Source organism: Mizuhopecten yessoensis, unplaced genomic scaffold (assembly GCF_002113885.1).
Source record: "Mizuhopecten yessoensis strain PY_sf001 unplaced genomic scaffold, ASM211388v2 scaffold8705, whole genome shotgun sequence".
Taxonomy (NCBI): domain Eukaryota; kingdom Metazoa; phylum Mollusca; class Bivalvia; order Pectinida; family Pectinidae; genus Mizuhopecten; species Mizuhopecten yessoensis.
In genome coordinates this window covers 35,862-56,749 of record NW_018407680.1, presented here as the reverse complement: position 1 = coordinate 56,749, position 20,888 = coordinate 35,862, and the positions used below count along the sequence as shown (strand labels likewise).

Sequence of the window (20,888 nt, the reverse complement as noted above, 5' to 3'; positions counted from 1 at the left end):
AAAAACAATGATATATATCATTCATGAACCGGTCTTTTTTGTAGTCTGACAAACGTAAGAAAATGTTGTATGCAAATATGGCCACATCTCCTCTCCGACTTTTTTCCACTTCCGAAGAGCCAAGGAGACATCTTATATCGATAAACAGTGTTTTTAATGAAACGTAAACCATGTAATGCAATGAACTTCCAATTTTCACTAATTTTAAACAGAACAAAATGAGAAATAACTTACCATCAACCAAAACCGATATAAAACTGCAGAAAAAAATAATAACAAACTCTATATCATAACTAAATAAATATAATAAATAATTTTAAAAAAAAGCATGATTTCGTTCAATTTGACATCTTGAAAAATCAATTAAAAATGTGAAATTTAAAAAAACTTATTTTGATAATTAATTTGACGATCAAAGATATTTTTTGTATTCCAAACGCAGCTTTTGTTCTTGCAGGTCACTGTAGAGAAGTTCTTTTTAGTGTATTCGAGTTATCTTTCTTTGAACACTAAATCAAAATAGACAAACGGAAACATATGACGGCTACTTCCGACGGGAGAAATTTGTTAAAAATTGTTTGTTCTGATTTTTTTAAATACAGTTTTCTGTTGCTAGTTTTTTGTTTCTATTAGTAGATTGTATACATGTTTATGACAGTCATCCGTAATTTCAACAGTTTTCTGCCGATATGAGTACGAAATCGCGAATGCTTCTTAAGTGCGCGGAAACCGGTAACCGGAGGATATGGATTCAATTTTTTTCTTCTATTTTTTTCGTCCAAAATATCAATTAAAAAATTCTTATGAAATTACTTGTATGTTTTTTTATCCTATCATTTTGCGTCTCTGTGATAAACTCCCTTTTTGTTGACAACCAGCAAGTTGTTTTGTTAATATTCCGTTTTCTAAATATATACCACTGCAATCTCTACCCAGAGTTCAAGGACCGTAACTCTGCGTGATAGTCTCGTTCAACCAGACTCTTGTTGTCTTCGCAAGCGTCTGATTGAACGAGACTACACTGCCGATACAATATTTTTTCGACCATTCAGAACTAGAGCAATGTAGCCGGTAACGTTATGTCAAGAGAATTTACATTTTTAACCGTAACCGGAAAGTATCAAATATTTAAGTATCCTATAGTTAGATATAAGTTTTAAATCTTACAAAAATGTAACGTTTGTTCGAGATTCGGCAAACGAGAACTTGTTTCGAGATCAAGATGGCGGAGACTACAGCGCGTGCGACTGGCGGCCATGTTAAGACAAGTTAATCTTTATTTTTCTTACATACGTGTTACCTATAGGGAGAGCTTCGCTCTCTATTAACGACATTGGCGGAACAGCCCTATTTGGATTAAATTGGCGCCAATAACTAACCGTAGTCATTTGAGCGTTTGACGCAGGGGTATTCTCCATGATACCTGAAGCGAAGCGACAAGACTCTCATTGACCAAGATTAATCTATGACGTCATAAGTAAACCAAATGTTACGTCACGAGAGTTTATGCTGTCACACTCGAATGAAATGCATTTCTGCTGGTGATGTTCAAATAGTGATTGCAGCGCAAATGTAAATATAGCACCATGTTTACATGTCTTCTCCTAACACACTGTTAGTAAATACTCATAAATTATCTTTCTCAGCTTTGCCAATAAATTGGGAAGATCCGTCTCCCATAGCTGTCGCGGGTATCGAAACCTTTGTGGTGCGTCCTTATGATGGTTTGGAGACTCTTGGTAACAAAAAGATCGTTGGAGATTATTGCCTTGTTCAACACAAATGCAAACAACTGACAGCTACCCAACCTATCAGCAGTTGTCCCGTATCTAGATGTGACGGGTACTTCAACTGGACAGACGCTACCTTGTCTTGCTCAGGTATTAAACGTTGCATGAATGATTACGTTGTCAGATGTTGTATCAATGCTAACGTTGTCAGATGTTGTATCCATGCTTACGTTATCAGATGTTGTATCAATGCTAACGTTGTCAGATGTTGTATCAATACTTACATTGTCAGATGTTGTATGAATGCTTACATTGTCAGATGTTGTATCAATACAAACATTGTCAGATGTTGTATGAATGCTTACATTGTCCGATGTTGTATCAATGCTTACGTTGTCAGATGTTGTATCAATGCTTACGTTGTCAGATGTTGTATGAATGCTTACATTGTCCGATGTTGTATCAATGCTTACACTGTCAGATGTTGTATCAATACTAACATTGTCAGATGTTGTATCAATGATTACGTTGTCAGATTTTGTATCAATGCTAACGTTGTCAGATGTTGTATCAATACTTACATTGTCAGATGTTATATGAATGCTTACATTGTCAGATGTTGTATCAATGCTAACGTTGTCAGATGTTGTATCAATACTTACAATGTCAGATGTTGTATGAATGCTTACATTGTCAGATGTTGGATGAACGATTACATTTTTAGATGTTGTATGAATGATTACGTTGTCAGATGTTGTATCAATGCTAACGATGTCAGATGTTGATATGAATGCTTACATTGTCAGATTTGTATCAATGCTAACGTTGTCAGATGTTGTATCAATACTTACAATGTCAGATGTTGTATGAATGCTTACATTGTCAGATGTTGGATGAACGATTACATTTTTAGATGTTGTATGAATGATTACGTTGTCAGATGTTGTATCAATGCTTATGTCGTAAGATGCTGCATGTAAGCTGACACTGTTACATGTTGTATAAATGCTTACGTTGTCAGATGTTGTATCAACGCTTACACTGTCAGATGCCTTATCAAAGCCTACACTGTCAGATGTTGTATCAATGCTTACACTGTCAGATGTGGTATGAATGCTTACGTTTTCAGATGTTGTATGAATGATTACGTTTTCAGATGTGGTATGAATGCTAACGTTGTCAGATGTTGTATGGATTCTGATATTGTCAGATGTTGTATGAATTATAACATTGTCAGATGTTGTATAAATGATTATGTTTTCAGATGTTGTATGAATGATTACGTTGTCAGATGTTGTATCAATGCTTATGTTGTAAGATGCTGCATGAAACCTGACACTGTTAGATGTTGTATGAAAACTTACAATGTCAGATGTTGTATCAATACTTACACTGTCAGATGGTGTATCAATGCTTACATTGTCAGATGTTTATCAATGCTTACGTTGTCAGATGTTGTATGAATGAATGATAACATTGTCAGATATTGTATGAATGCTTACGTTGTCAAATGGTGTATCAATGCTTACATTGTCAGATGTTTATCAATGCTTACATTGTCAGATGTTGTATGAATTCTGATATTGTCATATGTTGTATCAATGCTTACATTGTCGGAGGTTGTATCAATGCTTACGTTGTCAGATGTTGTATCAATACTTATATTGTCAGATGTTGTATGAATGATAACATTGTCAGATGTTGTATGAATGATTACGTTTTCAGATGTTGTATGAATGATTACGTTGTCAGATGTTGTATCAATGCTTACATTGTCAGATGTTGTATGAATGATTATGTTTTCAGATGTTGTATGAATGATTACGTTGTCAGATGTTGTATAAATACTTACACTGTCAGATGTTGTATCAATGCTTACGTTGTCAGATGTTGTATGAATGCTTACACTGTCAGATGTTGTATGAATGCTTAAATTGTCAGATGTTGTATCAATGCTAACATTATCAGATGCTGTATCAATGCTTACATTGTCAGATGTTGTATCAATACTTACATTGTCAAATGTTGTGTCAATTCTTATATTGTCAGATGTTGTATGAATGATAACGTTGTTCGATGTTGTATCGATGCTTACATTGTCAGATGTTGTATCAATGCTTACATTGTCCGATGTTGTATCAATACTAACATTGTCAGATGTTGTATCAATGCTTCCATTGTCAGATGTTGTATCAATGCTTTCATTGTTGTCAGATGTTGTATCAATGCTTACACTGTCAGATGTTGTATCAATGCTTACACTGTCAGATGTTGTAGGAATGATTACACTGTCAGATGTTGTATCAATGCTTACATTGTCAGATGTTGTATGAATGCTTACATTGTCAGATGTTGTATGAATGCTTACGTTGTCAGATGTTGTATCAATGCTTACGTTGTTGTCAGATGTTGTATCAATTCTTACGTTGTCAGATGTTGTATAAATACTTACATTGTCAGATGTTGTATGAATGCTTACATTGTCAGATGTTGTATGAATGCTTACATTGTCAGATGTTGTATCAATGCTTACATTGTCAGATGTTGTATCAATGCTTACATTGTCAGATGTTGTATCAATGCTTACATTGTCAGATGTTGTATCAATGCTTACATTGTCAGATGTTGTATCAATGCTTACATTGTCAGATGTTGTATCAATGCTTACATTGTCAGATGTTGTATCAATGCTTACATTGTCAGATGTTGTATCAATGCTTACATTGTCAGATGTTGTATGAATGCTTACATTGTCAGATGTTGTATGAATGCTTACATTGTCAGATGTTGTATCAATGCTTACATTGTCAGATGTTGTATCAATGCTTACATTGTCAGATGTTGTATCAATGCTTACATTGTCAGATGTTGTATGAATGCTTACATTGTCAGATGTTGTATGAATGCTTACATTGTCAGATGTTGTATCAATGCTTACATTGTCAGATGTTGTATCAATGCTTACATTGTCAGATGTTGTATCAATGCTTACATTGTCAGATGTTGTATGAATGCTTACATTGTCAGATGTTGTATCAATGCTTACATTGTCAGATGTTGTATCAATGCTTACATTGTCAGATGTTGTATCAATGCTTACATTGTCAGATGTTGTATCAATGCTTACATTGTCAGATGTTGTATCAATGCTTACATTGTCAGATGTTGTATCAATGCTTACATTGTCAGATGTTGTATGAATGCTTACATTGTCAGATGTTGTATCAATGCTTACATTGTCAGATGTTGTATCAATGCTTACATTGTCAGATGTTGTATCAATGCTTACATTGTCAGATGTTGTATCAATGCTTACATTGTCAGATGTTGTATGAATGCTTACATTGTCAGATGTTGTATCAATGCTTACATTGTCAGATGTTGTATCAATGCTTACATTGTCAGATGTTGTATCAATGCTTACATTGTCAGATGTTGTATCAATGCTTACATTGTCAGATGTTGTATGAATGCTTACATTGTCAGATGTTGTATGAATGCTTACATTGTCAGATGTTGTATCAATGCTTACATTGTCAGATGTTGTATCAATGCTTACATTGTCAGATGTTGTATCAATGCTTACATTGTCAGATGTTGTATCAATGCTTACATTGTCAGATGTTGTATCAATGCTTACATTGTCAGATGTTGTATCAATGCTTACATTGTCAGATGTTGTATCAATGCTTACATTGTCAGATGTTGTATCAATGCTTACATTGTCAGATGTTGTATGAATGCTTACATTGTCAGATGTTGTATCAATGCTTACATTGTCAGATGTTGTATCAATGCTTACATTGTCAGATGTTGTATGAATGCTTACATTGTCAGATGTTGTATGAATGCTTACATTGTCAGATGTTGTATCAATGCTTACATTGTCAGATGTTGTATCAATGCTTACATTGTCAGATGTTGTATCAATGCTTACATTGTCAGATGTTGTATCAATGCTTACATTGTCAGATGTTGTATCAATGCTTACATTGTCAGATGTTGTATCAATGCTTACATTGTCAGATGTTGTATCAATGCTTACATTGTCAGATGTTGTATCAATGCTTACATTGTCAGATGTTGTATCAATGCTTACATTGTCAGATGTTGTATCAATGCTTACATTGTCAGATGTTGTATCAATGCTTACATTGTCAGATGTTGTATCAATGCTTACATTGTCAGATGTTGTATCAATGCTTACATTGTCAGATGTTGTATCAATGCTTACATTGTCAGATGTTGTATCAATGCTTACATTGTCAGATGTTGTATCAATGCTTACATTGTCAGATGTTGTATCAATGCTTACATTGTCAGATGTTGTATCAATGCTTACATTGTCAGATGTTGTATCAATGCTTACATTGTCAGATGTTGTATCAATGCTTACATTGTCAGATGTTGTATCAATGCTTACATTGTCAGATGTTGTATCAATGCTTACATTGTCAGATGTTGTATCAATGCTTACATTGTCAGATGTTGTATCAATGCTTACATTGTCAGATGTTGTATCAATGCTTACATTGTCAGATGTTGTATCAATGCTTACATTGTCAGATGTTGTATCAATGCTTACATTGTCAGATGTTGTATCAATGCTTACATTGTCAGATGTTGTATCAATGCTTACATTGTCAGATGTTGTATCAATGCTTACATTGTCAGATGTTGTATCAATGCTTACATTGTCAGATGTTGTATCAATGCTTACATTGTCAGATGTTGTATCAATGCTTACATTGTCAGATGTTGTATCAATGCTTACATTGTCAGATGTTGTATCAATGCTTACATTGTCAGATGTTGTATCAATGCTTACATTGTCAGATGTTGTATCAATGCTTACATTGTCAGATGTTGTATCAATGCTTACATTGTCAGATGTTGTATCAATGCTTACATTGTCAGATGTTGTATCAATGCTTACATTGTCAGATGTTGTATCAATGCTTACATTGTCAGATGTTGTATCAATGCTTACATTGTCAGATGTTGTATCAATGCTTACATTGTCAGATGTTGTATCAATGCTTACATTGTCAGATGTTGTATCAATGCTTACATTGTCAGATGTTGTATCAATGCTTACATTGTCAGATGTTGTATCAATGCTTACATTGTCAGATGTTGTATCAATGCTTACATTGTCAGATGTTGTATCAATGCTTACATTGTCCGATGTTGTATCAATGCTTACATTGTCAGATGTTGTATCAATGCTTACATTGTCAGATGTTGTATCAATGCTTACATTGTCAGATGTTGTATCAATGCTTACATTGTCAGATGTTGTATCAATGCTTACATTGTCAGATGTTGTATCAATGCTTACATTGTCAGATGTTGTATCAATGCTTACATTGTCAGATGTTGTATCAATGCTTACATTGTCAGATGTTGTATCAATGCTTACATTGTCAGATGTTGTATCAATGCTTACATTGTCAGATGTTGTATCAATGCTTACATTGTCAGATGTTGTATCAATGCTTACATTGTCAGATGTTGTATCAATGCTTACATTGTCAGATGTTGTATCAATGCTTACATTGTCAGATGTTGTATCAATGCTTACATTGTCAGATGTTGTATCAATGCTTACATTGTCAGATGTTGTATCAATGCTTACATTGTCAGATGTTGTATCAATGCTTACATTGTCCGATGTTGTATCAATGCTTACATTGTCAGATGTTGTATCAATGCTTACATTGTCAGATGTTGTATCAATGCTTACATTGTCAGATGTTGTATCAATGCTTACATTGTCAGATGTTGTATCAATGCTTACATTGTCAGATGTTGTATCAATGCTTACATTGTCAGATGTTGTATCAATGCTTACATTGTCAGATGTTGTATCAATGCTTACATTGTCAGATGTTGTATCAATGCTTACATTGTCAGATGTTGTATCAATGCTTACATTGTCAGATGTTGTATCAATGCTTACATTGTCAGATGTTGTATCAATGCTTACATTGTCAGATGTTGTATCAATGCTTACATTGTCAGATGTTGTATCAATGCTTACATTGTCAGATGTTGTATCAATGCTTACATTGTCAGATGTTGTATCAATGCTTACATTGTCAGATGTTGTATCAATGCTTACATTGTCAGATGTTGTATCAATGCTTACATTGTCCGATGTTGTATCAATGCTTACATTGTCAGATGTTGTATCAATGCTTACATTGTCAGATGTTGTATCAATGCTTACATTGTCAGATGTTGTATCAATGCTTACATTGTCAGATGTTGTATCAATGCTTACATTGTCAGATGTTGTATCAATGCTTACATTGTCAGATGTTGTATCAATGCTTACATTGTCAGATGTTGTATCAATGCTTACATTGTCAGATGTTGTATCAATGCTTACATTGTCAGATGTTGTATCAATGCTTACATTGTCAGATGTTGTATCAATGCTTACATTGTCAGATGTTGTATCAATGCTTACATTGTCAGATGTTGTATCAATGCTTACATTGTCAGATGTTGTATCAATGCTTACATTGTCAGATGTTGTATCAATGCTTACATTGTCAGATGTTGTATCAATGCTTACATTGTCAGATGTTGTATCAATGCTTACATTGTCAGATGTTGTATCAATGCTTACATTGTCAGATGTTGTATCAATGCTTACATTGTCCGATGTTGTATCAATGCTTACATTGTCAGATGTTGTATCAATGCTTACATTGTCAGATGTTGTATCAATGCTTACATTGTCAGATGTTGTATCAATGCTTACATTGTCAGATGTTGTATCAATGCTTACATTGTCAGATGTTGTATCAATGCTTACATTGTCAGATGTTGTATCAATGCTTACATTGTCAGATGTTGTATCAATGCTTACATTGTCAGATGTTGTATCAATGCTTACATTGTCAGATGTTGTATCAATGCTTACATTGTCAGATGTTGTATCAATGCTTACATTGTCAGATGTTGTATCAATGCTTACATTGTCAGATGTTGTATCAATGCTTACATTGTCAGATGTTGTATCAATGCTTACATTGTCAGATGTTGTATCAATGCTTACATTGTCAGATGTTGTATCAATGCTTACATTGTCAGATGTTGTATCAATGCTTACATTGTCAGATGTTGTATCAATGCTTACATTGTCAGATGTTGTATCAATGCTTACATTGTCAGATGTTGTATCAATGCTTACATTGTCAGATGTTGTATCAATGCTTACATTGTCAGATGTTGTATCAATGCTTACATTGTCAGATGTTGTATCAATGCTTACATTGTCAGATGTTGTATCAATGCTTACATTGTCAGATGTTGTATCAATGCTTACATTGTCAGATGTTGTATCAATGCTTACATTGTCAGATGTTGTATCAATGCTTACATTGTCAGATGTTGTATCAATGCTTACATTGTCAGATGTTGTATCAATGCTTACATTGTCAGATGTTGTATCAATGCTTACATTGTCAGATGTTGTATCAATGCTTACATTGTCAGATGTTGTATCAATGCTTACATTGTCAGATGTTGTATCAATGCTTACATTGTCAGATGTTGTATCAATGCTTACATTGTCAGATGTTGTATCAATGCTTACATTGTCAGATGTTGTATCAATGCTTACATTGTCAGATGTTGTATCAATGCTTACATTGTCAGATGTTGTATCAATGCTTACATTGTCAGATGTTGTATCAATGCTTACATTGTCAGATGTTGTATCAATGCTTACATTGTCAGATGTTGTATCAATGCTTACATTGTCAGATGTTGTATCAATGCTTACATTGTCAGATGTTGTATCAATGCTTACATTGTCAGATGTTGTATCAATGCTTACATTGTCAGATGTTGTATCAATGCTTACATTGTCAGATGTTGTATGAATGCTTACATTGTCAGATGTTGTATGAATGCTTACGTTGTCAGATGTTGTATCAATGCTTACGTTGTTGTCAGATGTTGTATCAATTCTTACGTTGTCAGATGTTGTATAAATACTTACATTGTCAGATGTTGTATGAATGCTTACATTGTCAGATGTTGTATCAATGCTTACATTGTCAGATGTTGTATCAATGCTTACATTGTCAGATGTTGTATCAATGCTTACATTGTCAGATGTTGTATCAATGCTTACATTGTCAGATGTTGTATCAATGCTTACATTGTCAGATGTTGTATCAATGCTTACATTGTCAGATGTTGTATCAATGCTTACATTGTCAGATGTTGTATCAATGCTTACATTGTCAGATGTTGTATCAATGCTTACATTGTCAGATGTTGTATCAATGCTTACATTGTCAGATGTTGTATCAATGCTTACATTGTCAGATGCTGTATCAATGCTTACACTGTCAGATATTGTATCAATGCTTACATTGTCAGATGTTGTATCAATGCTTATACTGTCAGATGCTGTATCAATGCTTACGTTGTCAAATGATGTATCAATGCTTACACTGTCAGATGTTGTATCAATGCTTACGTTGTCAGATGCTGTATGAATGCTTAGACTGTCAGATGTTGTATCAATGCTTACATTGTCAGATATTGTATCAATGCTTACATTGTCAGATGTTGTATCAATGCTTATACTGTCAGATGCTGTATGAATGCTTACGTTGTCAAATGATGTATCAATGCTTACACTGTCAGATGTTGTATCAATGCTTACGTTGTCAGATGCTGTATGAATGCTTACACTGTCAGATGCTGTATCAATGCTTACACTGTCAGATATTGTATCAATGCTTACATTGTCAGACGTTGTATCAATACTTTCATTGCCAGATGTTGTATCAATGCTTACGTTGTCAGATGCTGTATGAATGCTTACGGTGTCAAATGATGTATCAAGGCTCACACTGTCAGATGTTGTATGAATGCTTACATTGTCAGATGCTGTATCAATGCTTACACTGTCAGATATTGTATGAATGCTTACACTGTCAGATGTTGTATCAATGCTTACATTGTCAGACGTTGTATCAATACTTTCATTGCCAGATGTTGTATCAATACTTTCATTGCCAGATGTTGTATCAATGCTTACACTGTCAGATGTTGTTTCAATACTTTTATTGCAGATGTTGTATCAATGAAAGCATTGATACAACATCTGCAATAAAAGTATGAATGCTTACACTGTCAGATGCTGTATGAATGCTTACGTTGTCAAATGATGTATCAATGCTTACACTGTCAGATGTTGTATGAATGCTTACACTGTCAGATGTTGTTTCAATACTTTTATTGCAGATGTTGTATCAATGCTTTCATTGCCAGATGTTGTATCAATGCTTACATTGTCAGATGTTGTATCAATGTTTACGTTGTCAGATGTTGTATCAATGTTTTCGTTGTCAGATGTTGTATCAATGTTTACGTTGACAGATGTTGTATCAATGTTTACGTTGTCAGATGCTGTATCAATGCTCACATTGTCAGATGTTGTATCAATGTTTACATTGTCAGATGTTGTTTCAATACTTTTATTGCAGATGTTATATCAATGCTTTCATTGCCAGATGTTGTATCAATGTTTACGTTGTCAGATGCTGTATCAATGCTCACATTGTCAGATGTTGTATCAATGTTTACATTGTCAGATGTTGTTTCAATACTTTTATTGCATATGTTGTATCAATGCTTTCATTGCCAGATGTTGTGTCAATGCTTACATTGTCAGATGTTGTATCAATATCAATGCTTACACTGTCAGATGTTGTATCAATGCTTACGTTGTCAGATGCTGTATCAATGCTTACGTTGGCAGATGTTCTGTCAATGTTTACGTTGTCAGATGTTGTATCAATGTCTACGTTGTCAGATGCTGTATCAATGCTTACGTTGGCAGATGTTCTGTCAATGTTTACGTTGTCAGATGTTGTATCCATGTTTACGTTGTCAGATGTTGTATCACTGTTTACGTTGTCAGATGCTGTATCAATGCTTACGTTGGCAGATGTTCTGTCAATGTTTACGTTGTCAGATGTTGTATCAATGTCTACGTTGTCAGATGCTGTATCAATGCTTACATTGTCAGATGTTGTATTAATGTTTACGTTGTCAGTTGCTGTATCAATGCTTACATTGTCAGATGCTGTATCAATGTTTACGTTGTCAGATGTTGTATCAATGTCTACGTTGTCAGATGCTGTATCAATGCTTACGTTGGCAGATGTTCTGTCAATGTTTACGTTGTCAGATGTTGTATCCATGTTTACGTTGTCAGATGTTGTATCACTGTTTACGTTGTCAGATGCTGTATCAATGTTTACATTGTCAGATGTTGTTTCAATACTTTTATTGCAGATGTTGTAACAATGCTTTCATTGCCAGATGTTGTATCAATGCTTACACTGTCAGGTGTTGTATGAATGCTTACACTGTCAGATGTTGTTTCAATACTTTTATTGCATATGTTGTATCAATGCTTTCATTGCCAGATGTTGTATCAATGTTTACGTTGTCAGATGCTGTATCAATGTTTACATTGTCAGATGTTGTATCAATGTTTACGTTGACAGATGTTGTATCAATGTTTACGTTGTCAGATGCTTTATCAATGCTTACATTGTCAGATGTTGTATCAATATCAATGCTTACACTGTCAGATGTTGTATGAATGCTTACACTGTCAGATGTTGTTTCAATACTTTTATTGCCAGATGTTGTATCAATGCTTTCATTGCCAGATGTTGTGTCAATGCTTACATTGTCAGATGTTGTATCAATATCAATGCTTACACTGTCAGATGTTGTATCAATGCTAACGTTGTCAGATGCTGTATGAATGCTTATGTTTGCAGACGCTGTATAAATGCTTACTTTTTCTAATGTGTTAGAACAATAAATCTTACTTTTTTCTTTCTTCTTTTCAGTGTGGAGAAGGTATTTTTATGTTGCTACAATAATTATTGAGTTTTTACTTGATATTGTTTATATTCAACACACACGTAAGTTTAAGTATGATTGAGTAAGAAAGGGACATTGCATATGACGCTGTCTTTAAGCTGACCCCGAACATTTCTCTATCTCAAACCTAGATTCAATTTGAGAACGGCTTAGGCTTTGTGTGAAATTGTAGCCAGACTTTGTAAATCTCATGTTGTGATTCAGTTGTAGTTCAAGTGTTAACGGCAACATATGAATATCAACGGGCTCAAAGAAGTGTTATCATATATATATATATATACAGGCTGTAGAGAAGTGTTATCATATATATATATATATAGATACAGGCTGTAGAGAAGTGGTATCATATATATATATATGTATACAGGCTGTAGAGAAATGTTATCATATATATATATATATAAACATGCTGTAGAGAAGTATTGATCATATAAATATATACAGGCTGTAGAAAAGTATTTATCATATCAATATATACAGTCTGTAGAAAAGTATTGATCATACCAATATATATAGGCTGTAGTGAAGTATTGATAATATAAATATATACAGGCTGTAGAGAAGTATTGATCATATCAATATATACAGGCTGTAGAAAAGTATTGATCATATCAATATATATAGGCTGTAGAGAAGTATTGATCATATCAATATATACAGGCTGTAGAGAAGTATTGATCATATCAATATATACAGGCTGTAGAGAAGTATTGATCATATCAATATATACAGGCTGTAGAGAAGTATTGATCATATCAATATATACAGGCTGTAGAGAAGTATTGATCATATCAATATATACAGGCTGTAGAGAAGTATTGATCATATCAATATATACAGGCTGTAGAGAAGTATTGATCATATCAATATATACAGGCTGTAGAGAAGTATTGATCATATGAATATGTACAGACTGTAGAGACGTGTTAACATATAAATATATACAGGCTGTAGAGAAGTGTTAACATATAAATATATACAGGCTGTAGAGAAGTGTTAACATATAAATATATACAGGCTGTAGAGAAGTATTGATCATATGAATATATACAGACTGCAGAGAAGTGTTAACATATAAATATATACAGGCTGTAGAGAAGTGTTAACATATAAATATATACAGGCTGTAGAGAAGTATTGATCATAAGAATATATACAGACTGTAGAGAAGTGTTAACATATAAATGTATACAGGCTGTAGAGAAGTATTGATCATATGAATATATTCAGACTGTAGAGAAGTGTTAACATATAAATGTATACAGGCTGCAGAGAAGTATTGATCATATAAATATATAGAGGCTGTAGAGAAGTGTTATTATATATATATATATATAAATAGGCAGTAACAAAGTATTTATCATATAAATTATATACAGGCTTTAGCAAAGTATTGATCATATAAATATATACAGACTGTAGAGAAGTGTTAACATATAAATGTATACAGGCTGTAGAGAAGTATTGATCATATAAATATATACAGGCTTTAGCAAAGTATTGATCATATAAATATATAAAGCTCCAGAGAAGTGTTAACATATAAATATACACAGGCTATAGAGAAGCGTTTTCATTTAAGGATTGACCTTCATTTTGACGGCGTATACGGTAGTATGAACGCAGTTGGCAATGCACATTTTCCATGGTGCACGTTAGTGCTCCAAAAAGAACATGTTCGTTGCCAACTGCGTTCAAACTACCATATACGCCGTCAAATAAAGGTCAATCCTTATTCTTATTCTTAGAATAAAAAATGTTTAAATGCTACATTACGTAGGAAAAAGTCGAAGCGGGTTTGCCACGATGGAAACTACGGTAGCCATGGTTGCTAGGACAACATTAAATCTACATCGATATATGAGTAAATTTAGAAAATATGTAGTAAACAACACTATTTTTCTCCTTTCATGGTTTTTAACTGTTAAATAAAGAAATGTGAGAAGCCCTTCGAACATTTCTATTCATTTACAATGTAGCCATGTATCAAATGATCTCTTTATTGTGGTTGGTATCTCATGTGATCTATTTTGTGGTTGGTATCTAATGAGCTCTATTTATTGGTTGGTATCTAATGAGCTCTATATTGTAGTTGGTATCTAATGAGCTCTTTATTGTTGTTGGTATCTAATGAGCTCTATTTGTTGGTTGGTATCTAATGAGCTCTATATTGTAGTTGGTTTCTCATATGCTCTATATTGTAGTTGGTATCTGATGAGCTCTATATTGTATTTGGTATCTGATGAGCTCTATATTGTAGTTGGTATCTGATGAGATCTATATTGTAGTTGGTATCTGATGAGCTCTATATTGTAGTTAGTATCTAATGAGCTCTATTTGTTGGTTGGTATCTAATGAGATCTATTTTGTGGTTGGTATCTCATGTGCTCTATATTGTTGCTGGTATCTGATGAGCTCTATATTGTTGCTGGTATATAATGAGCTCTATATTGTGGTACGTATCTAATGAGCTCTATTTTGTGGTTGGTATCTCATGTGCTCTATATTGTAGTTGGTATCTGATGAGATCTATATTGTAGTTGGTATCTGATGAGCTCTAAATTGTAGTTGGTATCTAATGAGCTCTATTTGTTGGTTGGTATCTAATGAGATCTATTTTGTGGTTGGTATCTCATGTGCTCTATATTGTTGCTGGTATCTAATGAGCTCTATATTGTGATTGGTATATAATGAGCTCTATATTGTAGTTGGTATCTCATGTGCTCTATATTGTTGTTGGTATCTAATGAGCTCTATATTGTGGTTGGTATATAATGAGCTCTATATTGTGGTTGGTATCTCATGTGCTCTATATTGTTGTTGGTATCCCATGAGCTCTATATTGTAGTTGGTATTTCATGTGCTCTATATTATGGTTGGTATCTAATGAGCTCTATATTGTGGTTGGTATATAATGAGCTCTATATTGTAGTTGGTATCTCATGTGCTCTATATTGTGGGTGGTATCTAATGAGCTCTATATTGTGGTTGGTATATAATGAGCTCTATATTGTAGTTGGTATCTCATGTGCTCTATATTGTGGTTGGTATCTAATGAGCTCTATATTGTGGTTGGTATACAATGAGCTCTATACTGTGGTTGGTATCTCATGTGCTCTATATTGTTGTTGGTATCTAATGAGCTCTATATTGTGGTTGGTATATAATGAGCTCTATATTGTAGTTGGTAACTTATGTGCTCTATATTGTAGTTGGTATCTTATGAGCTCTATATTGTGGTTGGTATCTCATGTGCTCTATATTGTTGTTGGTATCTAATGAGCTCTATATTGTGGTTGGTATATAATGAGCTCTATATTGTAGTTGGTATCTCATGTGCTCTATATTGTGGTTGGTATCTAATGAGCTCTATATTGTGGTTGGTATATAATGAGCTCTATATTGTGGTTGGTATCTGATGAGCTCTATATTGTGATTGGTATCTAATGAGCTCTATTTGTTTGTTAGTATCTAATGAGCTCTATATTGTAGTTGGTATCTCATGTGCTCTATATTGTAGCTGGTATCTTATGAGATCTATTTTGTGGTTGGTATCTAATGTGCGTTATATTGTTGCTGGTATCTTATGAGCTCTATATTGTTGTTGGTATCTGATGAGATCTCTATTGTGGTTGGTGTCTTATGAACTCTATATTGTGGTTGGTATCTAATGAGCTCTTTATTGTTGTTGGTATCTGTTGAGCTCTAAATTGTGGTTGGATCTCTAATGAGATCTCCATTGTGATTGGTATCTAATGAGATCTCCATTGTGATTGGTATCTAATGAGCTCTTTATTGTTGTTGGTATCTAATGAGCTCTTTATTGCTGTTGGTATCTGATGAGCTCTTATTGTTGTTGGTATTTAATGAGCTCTATATTGTGGTTGGTATCTAATGAGATCTCTATTGTGGTTGGTATCTAATGAACTCTATATTGTGGTTGGTATCTAATGAGCTCTTTATTGTTTTTGGTATCTGATGAGCTCTTTATTGTGGTTGGTATCTATTGAGCTCTATATTGTGGTTGGTATTTAATGAGCTCTATATTGTGGTTGGTATCTAATGAGCTCTATATTGTGGTTGGTATCTAATGAGCTCTATATTGTGGTTGGTATATAATGAGCTCTATATTGTGGTTGTTATCTCATGAGCTCTTTATTGTGGTTGGTATCTATTGAGCTCTATTTGTTGGTTGGTATCTAATGAGCTCTATATTGTGGTTGGTATCTAATGAACTCTTTATTGTTGTTGGTATCTGATGAGCTCTATATTGTGGTTGGTATCTATTGAGCTCTATTTGTTGGTTGGTATCTAATGAACTCTATACTGTGGTTGGTATATCATGAGCTCTAAATTGTGGTTGGTATCTAATGAGCTCTATTTGTTGGTTGGTATCTCATGAGGTCTATATTGTGGTTTGTATCCCATGAGCTCTATATTGTGATTGGTATCTCATGAGCTCTATTTTGTTGTTGGTATCTAAAGTATATCTGTTGTGGTTGGTATCTAATGAGCTCTATTTTGTGGTTGGTATCTAATGAACTCTATATTGTGGTTGGTATCCAATGAGCTGTATATTGTGGTTCGTATCTAATGAGCTCTATATTGTTGATGGTATCCCTTGAGCTCTATTTTGTGGTTGGTATCTCATGAGGTCTAGGTTGAGGTTTGTATCATCTAAGCTTTTAGTTGTTATTTATATCTCCTAAGCTTTTCGTTGCTATTTATATCTCCTAAGCTCTAGTTGTGGTTTGTATCTGATGAGGTCTGTATTGGAATTAGTATCTTCTTATCTCTATTTTAGGGAGGATATATCATGATTTCATCCTTTCAGATTGATATCCCATGAGTTTTAGCTGTAGTTGACATCTCATGAGCTCTTTATTGTGGTTGGTATATAATGAGAACTATTTTGTGATTGGTATCTCATGAATTCTCTATTGTTGTTGGTATCAAATGGGATCTCTATTGTGGTTGGTATATCATGAGCTCTTCTTGTGATCTGTATCTCATGAGCTGTAGTTTGGGTTTGTAACTCATTAACTCTGTATTGTGGTTGGTTTCTCCTTAGCTCTTTATTGTTGGCGATATCTTCTAATCTCTAGTTGTTGTTGGTATCTCATGAGCTCTTTATTGTTACTGTTATCTAATGAGCTCAACATTGTAGCTGGTATCTAATGGGCTTTATTTTGTGGTTTTTAACTCATGATCTCTATTTTATGGTTCGTATCAAAAAAGTTCTGTATTGTAATTGGTATCTAATGAGCTCAATATTGGGGTTGGTATCTAATGAGCTCAATATTGTGTTTGGCATCTCATGAGCTCTTTATTGTGGTTGGTATATAATCAGAACTATTTTGTGATTGGTATCTCATGAATTCTATATTGTTGTTGGTATCAAATGGGATCTCTATTGTGGTTGGTATATCATGAGCTCTTCTTGTGATCTGTATCTCATGAGCTGTAGTTTGGGTTTGTAACTCATTAACTCTGTATTGTGGTTGGTTTCTCCTTAGCTCTTTATTGTTGGCGATATCTTCTAATCTCTAGTTGTTGTTGGTATCTCATGTGCTCTTTATTGTTACTGTTATCTAATGAGCTCAACATTGTAGCTGGTATCTAATGGGCTTTATTTTGTGGTTTTTAACTCATGATCACTATTTTATGGTTCGTATCAAATAAGTTCTATATTGTAATTGGTATCTAATGAGATCTGTATGGTGGTTGGTATCTCTTGAGATCTCTATTGTGGTTCGTATCAAATAAGTTCAATATTGTAATTTGTATCTAATGCGATCTAGATTGTGGTTGGTATCTAATGTGCTTTATTTTGTGGTTGGTATCTAATGAGCTCTATTTTGTGGTTGGTATCTAATGAGCTCTTTATTGTGGTTGGTATATAATGAGAACTATTTTGTGGTTGGTATATAATGAGCTCTATTCCAGTCGGTATCTTATGAGCTGTATATTGTGTTTGGTATCTAATGAGCTCTATATTGTGGTTGGTTTCTAATGAGATCTATAGTGTGGTTGGTATCTAATGTGCTTTATATTGTGGTTGGTATCTCTTAAGCTTTATTTTGTGTTTAGTATATAATGAGCTCTTTTTTGTGGTTGGTATATAATGAGCTCTATATTGTGGTTGGTATCTATTGTGCTTTATATTGTGGTTGGTATCTCTTAAGCTTTATTTTGTGTTTAGTATATAATGAGCTCCTTTTTGTGGTTGGTATATAATGAGCTCTATATTGTGGTTGGGATCTATTGTGCTTTATATTGTGGTTGGTATCTCTTAAGCTTTATTTTGTGTTTAGTATCTAATGTGCTCTATTTTGTGGTTGGTATATAATGAGATCTATATTGTGGTTGGTATCTAATGCGATCTATATTGTGGGTGGTATATAATGAGCTCTATATTGTGGTTGGTATCTAATGCGATCTCTATTGTGGTTGGTATCTAATGAGCTCTATATTGTGATTGGTATATAATGAGCTCTATATTGTGGTTGGTATCTAATATGCTTTATATTGTGGTTGGTATCTCTTAAGCTTTATTTTGTGTTTAGTATCTAATATGCTCTATTTTGTGGTTGGTATATAATGAGCTCTATATTGTGGTTGGTATCAAATGGGATCTCTATTGTGGTTGGTATATCATGAGCTCTTCTGGTGATCTGTATCTCATGAGCTGTAGTTTGAGTTTGTAACTCATTAACTCTGTATTGTGGTTGGTTTCTCCTTAGCTCTTTATTGTTGGTGACATCTTCTAATCTCTATTTGCGGTTGGTATATAATGATCTCTTTTTTGTGGGTGGTATCTCATGAGGTATTGATTGGCGCTTGTATCTTCTAAGCTCTTCGTTGTTATTGATATCTCCTAAGCTCTTCGTTGTTATTGATATCTCCTAAGCTCTTCGTTGTTATTGATATTTCCTAAGCTCTTCGTTGTTATTGATATCTCCTAAGCTCTAGTTGTGGTTTGTATCTCATGAGGTCTGTATTGGAATTGGTATCTCCATATATCTAGGTTTTGGTTTGTCTCCTTAGCTCTTTTTGCTAATAGTCTCTATTTTGAGGTTGGTATCTCATGAGCTCCATATTGTGGTTTGTATCTCTTAAGCTCTAGTTGATGTTGTTATCTCATGAGCTTTACTTTGTAGTTGCTATTTCCTCAGCTCTAAGTTGCTGTTGATTTCTCCTAAGATAAGTTGCGGTTGTTATCTCATGAGCTCCATATTGTGGTTGATATCGTCTTAGTGCTAGTTGTGGTTGTTATCTTATTAGCTTTATATTGTGGTTGGTATCTCATGAGCTCTTCTTGTAATCGGTATATCATGAGCTCTATTTGTTTTGTAACACATTAGCTCTGCTTTGTGGTTGGTATTTCTTAAGCTCTATTTTTGGTTAGTATTTCATGAGCTCGATGCTAACATAACACATCTTATTTAGTAAACTGAGAAGACATCAAGTTAGCAGTAAGTGTACCCGTGTTTGTACCATACCTGACGTAAACATTGAGTGATCACGGGTTCTGTAACATACGTGGCGTTAACAGTGAGTGTACACGTGTTTGTATCATACATGACTTTAACAGTAAGTGTACACGTGTTTGTATCATACATGACGTTAACAGTGAGTGTACACGTGTTTTGTACCATACATGACGTTAACAGTGAGTGTACACGTGTTTGTACCGTGCGTGGCGTTAACAGTGAGTGTACACGTGTTTGTACCATGCGTGGCATTAACAGTGAGTGTACACGTGTTTTGTACCATACATGACTTTAACAGTGAGTTTTCACGTGTTCTGTACCATACATGACGTTAACAGTGAGTGTACACATGTTTGTACCATTAGTGGCATTAACAGTGATTGTACTCGTGTTATGTACCACACGTGTCGTTAACAGTGAGTTATCACGTGTTCTGTACCATACGTGGCGTTAACATTGAGTGTACACGTGTTTTGTACCACACTTAGGGTCAACAGTGAGTGCACACGTGTTCTGTTACCTACGGGGCGTTAACAGTGAGTGAACACGTGTTTTGTACCATACATGGCTTTAGCAGTGAGTATATTCGTGTGATCTGTGCCATACGTGACGTTAAAAGTGAGTATATACGTTTTCTGTACCATATTTAGCGTTAGCAGTGAGGCTACACGTGTTTTGTACTATAAGTGGCATTAACAGTGTATTAAAGTGTGTTCTGTACCATACATCA

General features: G+C 34.1%; 1 protein-coding gene across 1 annotated transcript in view; it reads left to right on the top strand.

Annotated features, from left to right (window-relative positions):
* LOC110456353 overlaps positions 1-20,888 on the top strand; it is a 52,374-nt gene that overhangs the window by 24,045 nt on the left and 7,441 nt on the right. The window contains exons 5-6 of the mRNA XM_021507035.1: positions 1,647-1,880; positions 2,887-2,891. Coding sequence (XP_021362710.1) covers positions 1,647-1,880; positions 2,887-2,891 — 239 coding nt within the window. The remainder of the gene's footprint in view (positions 1-1,646; positions 1,881-2,886; positions 2,892-20,888) is intronic.